This window comes from Athene cunicularia (assembly GCF_003259725.1).
Source record: "Athene cunicularia isolate RWA chromosome Z unlocalized genomic scaffold, athCun1 chrZ_part2, whole genome shotgun sequence".
NCBI classification, from domain to species: domain Eukaryota; kingdom Metazoa; phylum Chordata; class Aves; order Strigiformes; family Strigidae; genus Athene; species Athene cunicularia.
The window spans coordinates 21,442,829-21,455,295 of NW_020799143.1; the positions used below are offsets into that span (position 1 = coordinate 21,442,829).

The window sequence follows — 12,467 nt, forward strand, 5'->3', positions numbered from 1 at the left end:
TGTGTATAAGAGACAGATTTAATGCAAACACAGGTTGAGGAGCAGCTGAGGAAACTCAAGTTTTTTAGTGTAGAGAAGAGGAGGCTGAGGGGAGACCTCATCGCCCCCTACGGCTACCAGAAGGGAGGCTTCAGAGAGCTGGGGACGAGCCTCTTTAACCAAGTAATAGGTGACAGGACAAGAGGGAATGGCCTCAAATTGCACCAGGGAAGGTTTACACTGGATATTGGGAAGAATTTCTTTCCAGAAGGGGTTGTTAGGCATTGGCATGGGCTGTACAGGGCAGTGGTGGAGTCCCCATCCCTGGACGTGTTTAATAGTCGGGTTGACTTAGTGCTGAGGAATATGGTGTAGTTCGGAACTGTCAGGGCTAGGTGAATGGTTGGACTGGATGATCTTCAAGGTCTTTTCCAACCTAGATGATTCTGTGATTGTGTGAAGTATTCATGTAGAGTTCCTCCTTATATACAGAAAGACAGACATTGAGAGCACCTGCCTTGATCCTAAAGTGTCTCAGTGCAAGGCATCCCAGTATGCATCATGATATCACTAGGTACTTTTTGCTAGTATTCAACCTAGATCACCTTTGCCTTTGTTCATAACACAGTTATGTCACTAGTAAGTATTGAACAGGCTACTGTTATCGGTTAGTTGCAGTATTGCAGGGAAAATAATTTCAGTCATTGTTCCTGTATTGCAGTAACCATTTGTAAGTCTTAATGTGGAGCCAAAAAAGTGATAAAGAACCCATCATTTCTTTAGCTGCTTTTTTTTCCCTTAGCACATTGAATATCCCTGCTCATTAAGACAACAGTTTTCTATTTGTATTCTGGATTTCTCTGGCTGTTGCTTGTCTCACTTAATTAGGAACCCTTACATGCTCCAAATTTTTGCAGCTGAAAATCCACACACACTTTAATAAAAGCACCTTGCAGCCATCATTACAATAAGAAAACCAGACTGATTTTTTTTTTTAATTTTTTAAAATTTTTTTGGTTGTTTTCCTCAACAATGGAATAGTTTCTCAATTTTTCCGTGTTGTCACTGATTTTCAACATCAAAAAGTCCCCCATCAACACAGTACTGGAAATTGGCCTACCATTTTATTCAAAGTAACATCAAGTAGAAGGGTCACATTCAACTCCATATGACATCACTACTGTCTTGTTTAAGTGTAACACAACTTGTCTTGCTGAGCTCATGTTGATCTATGCTGATTCCTAAATCTTTCTGGAAACAATGTTTCCAGAGTATTCTGTGACCTATGTTATTTATGCTTAGATATCTGATGGTGGTATTAAAGCATTGCAGTAATGAATACAGGTTACAGGATCATTCAGATAGTTTTGTCTGATTGTCTTGTCTTCTTCTGCCATGGGCAAATTCTAGGACAGTGGTTGTAGATATACTTCAAAAACAGATGAGCAAGTAGTTGAATCTGGCACCTATCTCATAAGATTCTCATGGAAACAATCCCTGTGATAACGCTCTTCCATTAACTAAGTGCTTGGGATCTGTCAGCTCCTTCAAACTCAGCAAGGTTTTTTTTTGGTTTTTTTTGTTTGTTTTTTTTTTTTGTTTGTTTGTTTGTTTGTTTTGTTTTGTTTTGTTTTTTTTTTAACTGATACTTTTGAGTGATAATCTAATGAACTGAAAGCTTTTTGAGATAGGGTCAGCTGTCTGACAGAAATTTAGGTCTTTCACCACTTAATCATATGCATTAGCTAAATTTATCAATAAATCAGAGTTTATGGGATGTATTTTTAATTAAAACATGGCTGTCACTGACTGTACTCATCTCCTTTTGGTCTTTAGATAGGCCACATCAGACTTAAGACAGCTTTGCACAAGGCTGAAGGCAATAAACATATCTGTCTCTTCTATGGTCTAGGGATGTAGGAAACTCATTTCTCACCTTGAGAATCCCATGAACAGTCTGATAGGAAGAAAAAGGAAATTTAGTTTTGTGATCAGCATCTTTGAAAGTATTTTTATGCATGTCTCTTTTTTCATCCATCGCCTTTCTCTAGTTGACAAAAGGACTTTCCCTTCACTCTGGGGTTAAAAAAAGAATTCAAAACCAAGACAGGAACCTTCTGCCCTGTGAGCGTGTATGTACCAGGATCCTTGACTATAACAGCACACCCTTCTAGAGCAGAGAGTGTGCATCTCTCTATTTACTTTTTGTGGGCATTTATAACATCTTATTATAAACCTGATATCCACCGCTAGCTCTACATACAGGACAAAAAAGAAAGGAAAGATATAGATTGTATACATTTTTGGAACATTTGAAATTGTTTATAACACTAATACAAAGATTTCTTTCTGGAGCAAAGCCTTTGAGAAACTAATAATGCAAAGTGATTTCATTTCCCTGCTCTGATACATTTTATCTTAAAAGAAGGATGCGTCTTGTTTCAAAGATGGTATCTTTCATTTTGAAAGGATTATAGTTTTTAACACCACAGGTGGGCCACTCATCTTGTTTTCTCTAAGACTGCACAACTGTTATAATACTATTTTGATGCGGAAAATGTCCTGTCATAGATTAAACAGACCATGTCAGCCAATGAGACTTAGATATTTTGATGAGTTTAAATGTATAGCTTCTTGACCTGAAAAACTAAGAGGTAGAAATCCTAATCAGGTTACAAAATAAGGGAATTGGTCTTAGTTAGAAGCTGTTTTGCTTCTGTTTTTTAACATTGTAAATTGTTGTGTAACTTTGCTTTGCTGAAGAGCTGCTGTATTCAAAACCAAAAAGGGCAATATTTTGGCTGGTATGAAAATTACTAATTTAGAAAAAAACAGAGATATTTCATATACTCAGGATGCTTACACATGATGCATATCACACATACAAACACAGGAACAAAAGAGAGAGGATACAAGAGAAGAATATTATGAAAGCAGACTGGATCCTTTTTGAAATGAGGCTTGATCTATAAATGCCACATAATATATTTTTTTACACTAGTCAGCAACTCATAAAGAAAACACTGGAATTCCTTCAGGAAGTTACATTTTAGTCAGCCTTCTAGGCCCAATTTCTACATTCTAAGTGTTAAATTTGGAAGTGTAATTTAATTCTAATATAACTGTTGGCTGGTAAAGATAGATTTGGTAGAATCAAGAAAGTTGAAAGTAGAAAAGTAAGGGGGGGATCAAGAAGATCCTGCAAACAAAATGTTGATTCAGGACTTATCATTAGATACTGAACATTTATGTAATGTAAAATATAAATATACAATTTTCCAACATCCTAAACCCAGAAAATTGCAAAGGCTTTCAAATATCTTTATGTGGTCACTAAGGATAAATGTTGCCAAATGGTGAGCACAAAACAAAAAATATGTGAATAATAAGTAGTCAGTTCCATGAGTTTAAAGTTATTTGTTTTACATATAGTGTACCATCCACTGCACAGCACTGTGCTTTTCTGTATGCTTACACCTGAGTCTTCTTTGAAACTGGAAATAGTGGAACAGATTTACTGAGAAGTAGATTTTTAGAAAACAGAAATGATGTAGGTGTTTCAGCTGTCATTGTATGTTTTTTAATTAAATCCCACTTAATAATAGTTCCTATAATAACAACCCTAACAAGACAAAGGCAATAAACTACTTCTACTAACGTGGCAGTAGTAGCTGTCAGCCAGAAACCAATTGTGCTAACAGATATACAAATGAAAAAAAGGTGCCTCTTATCTCAGAGAGATTACACTATTTTATAGCTCTTAGCATACTTCTCTGTGATTAACATGTTGTCATTGCATCAGAGATCATCTTCTATTATTGCTCTGCACAGCAGCATGACAATGCTTCTTACCCAAAGGAAAAAGAGCAGTAAGTGTATTCTGAGAGCTCTGATGTGTATTTTAAAGAGGAGTCTTATGCTCCTATTTTAGAGAGATCACTATAAGGTGGAGAAGTGAAAGCTGTCAGGAGGGAAAATCATGACCTTTGTTATGACTGACTTAACTGTATCTGTTGCTACTCAACTGCTGGAATGTTGACTACATTACATCACCCAGCTCTGGGATGGCTGAAGTGTCCCTCTGCCTGTCACCCCCCCCAGAATGGCCATCTTTGTGAACAGCAGTGCTCTCAAGCTGAAAAATGAAAAAAGGTTGGAATGAAAGGTGGAAAACTCTTTGAAGAAAACTGGGGGTTAAAATGGATGGTGCTTGTATACAAATGCCTATACTTGTTTCCTTGACCTGTGCGCACTTTTATGGTGATGGACCATCACTGTCTCCCATTATATGAACGTGCTTGCAAAATAGTGAATTCTGAATTTAAAAGAGGCATTTTATTTTTCAGTGGTTTTTGTTAGCTGTTGAGGTTTCACAATTTGCACACGATGATTATGTTCAGCTGAAGGGACTGGTGTTGCACCATTTGTCATATGCAGATTAGCTTATGCTGGGCTGCATAATGTGCTCTAAGAATGGAAGAAAAGAAATGTAATGACATTGACATCGATGAATTTCTGCAGGAGTCATTCAGGTGTAATACTGAGCTGGTTTTGGCTCATTGCTTTTGTAGTGTACTACAGTCATTGAAAATATATTTTAAGGAAATTTTAACATGACAGTAAAACCAGCTTAGCGTGTTTGTATGTAAAACACTTAGTAGAAAATATTGGTCAAATTGTGAAATGCAGAGCAGTCAGCCTTCAGGCTACACATCCAATGGACCTTCAAGTACAAGTAAATTTCAGTTGTCCACAGAATTTCATCCATACATGAACACTGGGTAGATACCACTTGCCCAGACCAATTTTTCATGGACTATTTGCATTTGTATATATTATTATTCCTGTTCACACTTGAGAATGCCCCTTTCAGACAACAGTGTGTCTAGGGGTTTTTAAAACCTTTCTCTCTTTAAATTATACGAAAGGAATGTATTTAAATATCCAACTTTTGTAGACTAAAATGATCACTTGCATATAAAGGTAGCAAAAGTGATGTCAATATTTAAGTTGAGAACGATTACAATGGGAGTAGTTGGGATAATGACATTTTTTCCTTCCAATTCTGGGCACAGCTAAGGACTGCTGTATATTCCCCTCCATACAGCAACATACATGTAACTAGGGAAGCCAGAAGAAGAGAACTACAAAGAGAGAGTCAATGATCAATAATGGGAGACCTTCTACAGCAGGTCACAGTGGGTTCAGGGTGAGACTCATGGAGAGCTCTGTCAAGTTTTGTCAGGCTGTACATATTCCAGAACACTTGATGTAAATAGTCACAGCCTCTTCTGTCTAGGACTTGGGTTCCTACAATATGAGTTATGAAGGAAAAAAAAAAAAAAAAAAAGGTGTGTATACAGACTGATGTTCTTTGAGCTATGGAGAGAAACAGCTTCCTTTCCTCACTGCTACTTAATTACATATGGTCCTTAATTTTTATTATTTAATGCTTTCTTTTTCATCCATTGTTGGGTAAATACATGATTCAGACAAAGTCTGAGTTTTTGAGAACTGCACATACCAGTAAGACTGAGTGTTTGAAGGCACAGACACCCATCTATTAAGGCATCTAAAATCAGATACTACTGGTGAAAAAAAAATGCTTGGTGGCTTGTTCAAAGTCTTAGAAATTTTCTGTGATAGAACCATGAACTGAAGTAAGAATTCCAGACTCCTTGTCTTGAGCTGAAATGCAAACCTGTCATTTTTCTCCAGGGAAGGCCACCTTTCTATAGGTTTTAAGGTGTGGATAACACTACAGGATGCTCACACACAGCACTGTGTAGCTGCTGATGCTATTGTTAGGAGAAGTGCAACAAACGTCACAGCTACAGCGTCAATAAAGTCTTAGGGCTTCATCTGTAAGAGTAATGGCACCAAAGCCCACTACATAGGTCCAGTTCCAATCTGAGTGATTGCAGTCTGTCCCTCTATAGTCTTCAATTTAGTATGAATTCAATTTAGTCTTTTTCAATTTAGTCTTTTTCACCAGCTTGTGTCAAATCATTGTATACTCTTGGTGCTCTCCATCAATTCACCACTGCCCTTCTCCCCAGGGAAAAATAACTGCCTCTGACCTGGATAGATATTACACATAAATCTTAAGCAGTGGTGACTGTCTAAAAGGGGATCCTTGAATGGATCCACCTAATGGTGGACTGTTGCACTGCTGATCTTCCCTATGGCTGACCACATATATAGTTTAATTTTTTTGCCATTAGATCTTAATATGGAGAAGTTTCCATAAATCTTCTTCCTCTTCAATGCATGACATGAAGTGGACAAGCAACAGCCTGGCAGTTGATAGTATCTGTGTATGTCCTCACTACCTTTTTTCTCAATGCAATAATCATAACATATTTTATTTTTAAAGTAAAACATTTGGAGGAAGTTTTAAAATTACTTATTAACCTGTGAATCAGGTAGAAATATAACGATGGAAACTATTTAACAGGGAAAAACAAAATAAAACAGCTTATGTGTCTTTGGAAACATAAATACTTAGTTAGAAAGAGATATTGGGTGACTCTGCCACACTTGCCTCTCTGTCCATATCGAGTTCCCTGAGGGCTTTGTCCCCCTCACAGATGCATGTCAGGAATTTCCTTTTGTTTTTACTGAACCAGCCCCATCACTATGATGGTGCCATCTGGCATCCAGATATTATTGTTTGCCCTCTTTCCCCCCCTCCATCTTCTTTCTATGGTTAGCACCAGGATTATTTATGGAAGTATGTTAAAAGCTGGGTATGATGCTAACATATGAAAGTTTTTTTCAAGAGTTAGAGACAGAAATCTTTTAAACAACCTTGCACCACCCGTAAAACCAATCTCATTACACATTGAAAAAAACATGCTTTTTTAATAATGGCTGCTGCTCTTTCTGACTCTGGCTGTCATGCTGTGCTGGTGTAATGAGCTCCAGTGTCCAGGTCAGACAGAAAGATACTGTGACTTCTCCCTCAGGTAACATATTTCTAAGGTTACTTCAGAGATGGACAGCAGTAAGAAAACAATATGTATGACAACAGAGGACGGTAAGGACTTCTTGAACTTTTGTCCTAACAAAGATTACAATACTTTCTTACCAGCCTAGAGTTTTTCATAGTAGTTCTGTGAGCAATTAATATTTTATTGACCACATCTAGGGGTGCAGCAGGTCAGACAACACGTAACTATCCACTTTAGCCTTCAAATGGCTGAACAGATGATTGATTCTCTGAGCAGCAGAACCAATGAAGATCACTTTAACATGGATTTATATTTGAAGGCGGAGACCCCAAGTGGTTTCTCTGGTATCTCCTAAGGACTGAACTCCTTTAGAAACCTTTGCTTCAACTGGGGAATGATGGGGTGTCAGTTTTCTACCAAGTCATTTAGTTCAGTGAAATGTGTGGAAAACATTACCACTGAATTTCCTGGTGACTATCAACCATATTTGACAGAGGGGTAAAATTCTCTGTGATGACTTTATACCTCTGTCAAATTCAGCTAATAGGAATAAATTCAGACATTACTGAGAGGAGAGGAAGGCAACTGACAGATAGACATATACAGACAAAATTAAACTGTAAGACTTGCTTCATTTAGAAATTCCTAAAGAAATAAATAATAGAAAGCACTACACACATGCAATAAAACTGAGGCATCTACTGCTCTAGCAGCACATGTTAGAGAAGGATCACAAATTACAGGTGGAAGGACAATGTAAAAAAAATGTGCAACTTTGTAACTCATAGTATGCAATTTCATCACAAAAACCTGTATTCAATAGAAAGTCACAAAAGTCACAAAAGAGCAATACAGGGATTCACAAATACAAGAACTCAATGCAAAGAATAAATCTGCTGCAAGTTTTCAGCTTTAGCTTTCAAACTTCCACTAAAAAATAAACTTTGACAGGTACAACAGAATTGCTTATAGATGGGGTTTGCTTTCTCTGAAGAGCAGAGGAAAGGGTGACGGTGGTAAGGAAGAATGAATGGTCTGCTCACTACAAAGAATGACCCTCTACGTAGAGGAGAATGGGGGCAGTTACTTGGTGTAAGAAAGCTAAGGAAGATACTCAGATAAAGTGTAGGAAAAGAATGAGTCCTTCCTGACATTTGCCCAAGTGTAGTCATGAAATTGGCAATTATTGCACCAATACTGAGCAAATGGGAAAATCACATAAGCATAGCTTGCCTGAAGAAAATTCCAGTACCCCAACTTCAGGCAAACATGCTCATGAACACATAATGTTGCCTTTTCAGCACCTGGCTTACCTTGCCACTGAAGGCCTTCTGCTGTTCCTCCGGCTCTACAACTGCTCTCCCTCCCCTCCATGCTGCCCCTCTTCTGCCCATTGTTCCCCCGCCTGTTGAATGAAGGAGTGGGGTCTCAAAGAAAACCCATCCTGGCTGCCCAGCTCAACTCCCACCCTCAAACCCTGATCAGCCAGCTCTGCTCTACTGAATCAAGAGAAAAGAAATGGCTTCCTCAGAGGAGGGGAAGCAAGCAATTGTTTTTTACAACCCCTGTTATGTTTTCTGAAAAAAATTACTGCAAAATAACACAGTACAACACACACACGTAAGACAGTAAGAAACTGATGGACATGTTCTGGTTACTCAAATTCAGCCAGCAAAATAGCTGTCCACATCATACGCTGTCTTATACCAGCTAGTGCTTGATCCAACATTTAAAAACTCTCGACTGTTCTAACCCTCAAATTAGCATGCACCCACTCCGGACTCATCATTCATCAGCTAAAATATGTGGATGATAGCCTGACATCTGTCAGAACAGCGGGCCATGGAGTATTACATTGTGTCTCTGCACAGCTGCAGAAACACAGGCCAAAAGGTGCATTATCATGTAATACACCTTGCTTTTCTACTATCTGGTGTATAAGAAATTGCTACAAAGCTGAATGAGGACAAGTGATGCTATGAAACTGGCATCAAAGTTGATTGTATCTTGGTGAATTCAGAATGTTTTGTCTCCTTTTTTATGTTGTCACATACAGTTTTTCAAACTAATAACCAGGACATAAAAGCAAATAACTGTTTAAAGTTAGACATTAATGAAAAGCATTATGAATAGTGAGGCACTGAAATCAGTTTTATGTGGAAATTCACCAGTCAAGGTCACTGTCAACAGATTAGATATTCTGGAACAAGCAGACACAGCTGTTAAGAGTTTACAGACAGGGATTGCATAGGTGGCCTTTCCAGCACAAGTTTTCCAAGTTTTTGTTTGGTCTTTCTGTTTCATGCCTCATCACTAAAAATCATTCTAAACTACACACAAAGTATGGGTATCTCTGTGCTTTGGGAGGGTTTGTGTAAAGATCCTGACTTTGTGCCCTTTATTTGAGCTGTTAATTAATGCATATAAAAATCTGGGCTTTAATTTAAATTAATGTCACGTTGATTTCTCATCAGCCTAAAATAAAGATCATACACGGTCCCAGAATTGTGCCTTGTGGGGAGAAAAAAATGTACAAAATGTCACCTCAGGGCAGAAAGAACCTCACCTGGACTGTGCCCCACTGTACTGGTATGCTAGTATCTCACTGCTATCATTGAAGTGTTGCATGAGGTGGTGTAAAAAGATTAGGATGTCTTTGCAGAACAGGGCCTTTACTGAATCAGAGCAGTGCACTATAAAGTAAAGGAGGTGTCACAGCTGCACTTAAAACATTTTAAAGTTCTTAAATCCCTTTCTATTTATATGTCTCAAGGTCTGGTTTAATATCACAAGTAATACACCCATAAGGTTTTCCAGAATATTTTATTAAAATACACATCATGAAAAGCCTCTTCATCTTTCCCTGCAGGTTATACTTATTATCTACAAATCCCTTCTTGTTAATATTTAAAGCTACATATACTCATATGTATATTATTATACTCTTTTTACAGTACTGTCAACATTTTCACAAAATATATCCAAATATTTCTTAGTATAATAAATTGTTCCAGATATGATCACATATTGGCACAATTCCTTTAGATAAACTTCATAATAATACATCTTTTTTTTTATGTATGCTTCCAGGGGTTATTTACTGTTTGATAAATGAGCATTTAGCTAAGTGGTTTAGTCTAGTCACAGGCAAAGTCACAAGAAAATAAACTGCGCTTACAAATGAAACATTAGTATGTTCATTAATATTGAATCTTCTAGACTTTGACCCTGAATGAATCAACCTACAAACTGTGGAAATAGTTAAACATCTCATTATATTACATGCCCTAGCTTCTACAAATATATATATATATATATATATATATATATACACATGTTGGGATTCAAGAGGGCTTTCTGCGAGAAAATGGACATGTGAGCAATCCTGTGTGAGAACAGGACTGATAAGAGCCTCAGCCTGAGCAAGAATGCGATAAGGATGTGACCCTGAATGAGGGGGGAGAACCTCGACGAGACAAACACCCCCAGAAGGGGTTGGGATGGAAGAGGAAGTTACCCAAGGCAGGAAGCCTGGCACGGCTGATGGGGCATTTTTATCCAATCATAAGGAGGTTTAAAGCGCGGGCTAAGTTAACTGTCCACTCTTAAGGACTTGCACTGCATGTTACTCACGTGTGCGCGAGAACATTTAAAAGGGCTTTCTTAGTGGTAATAAACGGGCAGTGCTTGATCACATTGGTCGTGTGCCTGCTCAGCTCTCCCACATACACATATGAATATATGTGTGTATATGTATGTATTTATGTGCACATACGGCAGCTGGATTCAATTAATTTTTATTTTGAGGGCTTTATTATCTATGTCTCTTGCTCTATTTCAATGTTCCAGTTTCAAATTACTTCAATTCAGATTAACCACATCAAATCTGCAACTATATTGCATAGCGAACAATGGTTTTTAGTCTAATACACAGCTCCAGTTGCAATAAAAAACGTCGTGTGCTCACCCATAGGAAAGTGGATACTGACTAAAGCTGTGTACAGACGTTACAATCATAGCATGCATTTATCACAGTTCCAGAATAAAATATCCAAAACATAATCATAACAGGATTTTTAATTTCTCAGCCTCAGTTTATAGGTTTATATGGCACACCAGTTTTACTGCAGCTTCCTTTTCATTGCAATTTTATAGGGCTAAGGAAGATTAATTATCCAAAAATGACAATAAAATTCAATTCTGAATTAAATTCTGAGGGGTTTTTTAAACCATTTAATTTTTCTAACTTCTTCTACAGTCCTTCTAACTTCTTCTATAGCCCTGCTAATGAAATGCAGAAACTGCTAAACTGTGTTTTCAATAGCACTATGTGAAGAACCTGGCTACATAAGGTCAGATTCATATAGTCAGATTTTCTTATTGATGTATTAAAAAGGCAGGTATCAATCCTAAGTAGAAGTGTTCTTTTCCAACTTTTTATTGTATTTTTTTTTTTCCTTCAACATTATGTGTAACTATTTCATACCTTCCACCTCGTTTTTAACTCACTGGAAATTTTTTTCACAAAACAAAAGACAAATGAATAGGAGAAGAAAAACAAAAAAGTTACAGTTAAGGGACATGATGAGTTAAATTTGTGTATTTAGAAGGACAATATACAGTTGCCATCATTTCATACATGTCAATCTATGTATGTAGGCCAACTTGCCATCTGAGAGGGTTTGCAGCAGGAGGAGAAGCTACTAATGGGGTACAAGGTGTTGACTGAGATCCATCTTGCAAAGGTAGATGGACAAAGACCAGGAAGTGGCTAGCAAAGCAGGAAGGGGAAAATCCCTGAAATGATGAGGTAGGTGTTGATAAGGCATACAAACCACAGGGCTGAGGTTTCTAGTTTATTTTCTGCTAAAGTTAATTAATTTTATTTGCTGCTACGACAGACTTCTTGGGGGGAGAGGCAAGGAACAATCATGTCTGGCTGCCCTGTATTTTACCTCTTACTTCACACAGGTATTGTGAGACTAAACAAACGTGCTGATCTGCAGAGATACAATGACAGTGGGGAACATATAACCATGTAGACAGACAGACGCTCACTATAGTATTATTGTAAATGGCATTAAATAAAACGTGTACATATTTGCTCCAATTAAATCTGCATTTGCCCTCTTGAATTCTGTCTCTTCATACCTAAATGTGACACAGCCTTAAGTCCATTGATTTCCACAGTGTTGGGTGTAGCCTTCACACTTTAATGAAAGCCAAATACAATTTCAAGAGACTGTTAGTTCAGTGCAAGCCCCAGATCCCCATATCATGAGAACCTGTTGCAAGCAAATTTTTAAGACTTACGATGGTTCTTCAGACACCACTGCTCCTTCCTCCAGCTCTTGAGCCTGCTTAAACCATGGCAACTTCGCTTCTATGGGAAGTTTCTCTATGGAACAAACACAAGCATGTTAAAATAGGAAGCATGCAGTAATCCTGCTACATGTGCCAGCCTCCCCTCTCTTGCTGAGCATCCCTGTGATGCACATGTGCCTTCATCCACATGGAGGGTGAGAACAAAGAAGA

At 37.8% G+C, this 12,467-nt stretch overlaps 1 protein-coding gene across 2 annotated transcripts in view; it reads right to left on the minus strand.

Moving 5' to 3' along the window:
- ADAMTSL1 (ADAMTS like 1) overlaps positions 1-12,467 on the minus strand; it is a 217,249-nt gene that overhangs the window by 91,022 nt on the left and 113,760 nt on the right. For both annotated transcript variants that reach the window (XM_026866332.1, XM_026866331.1), the window contains one exon: positions 12,246-12,330. In XM_026866332.1, the coding sequence (XP_026722133.1) occupies positions 12,246-12,330 (85 nt within the window). The remainder of the gene's footprint in view (positions 1-12,245; positions 12,331-12,467) is intronic.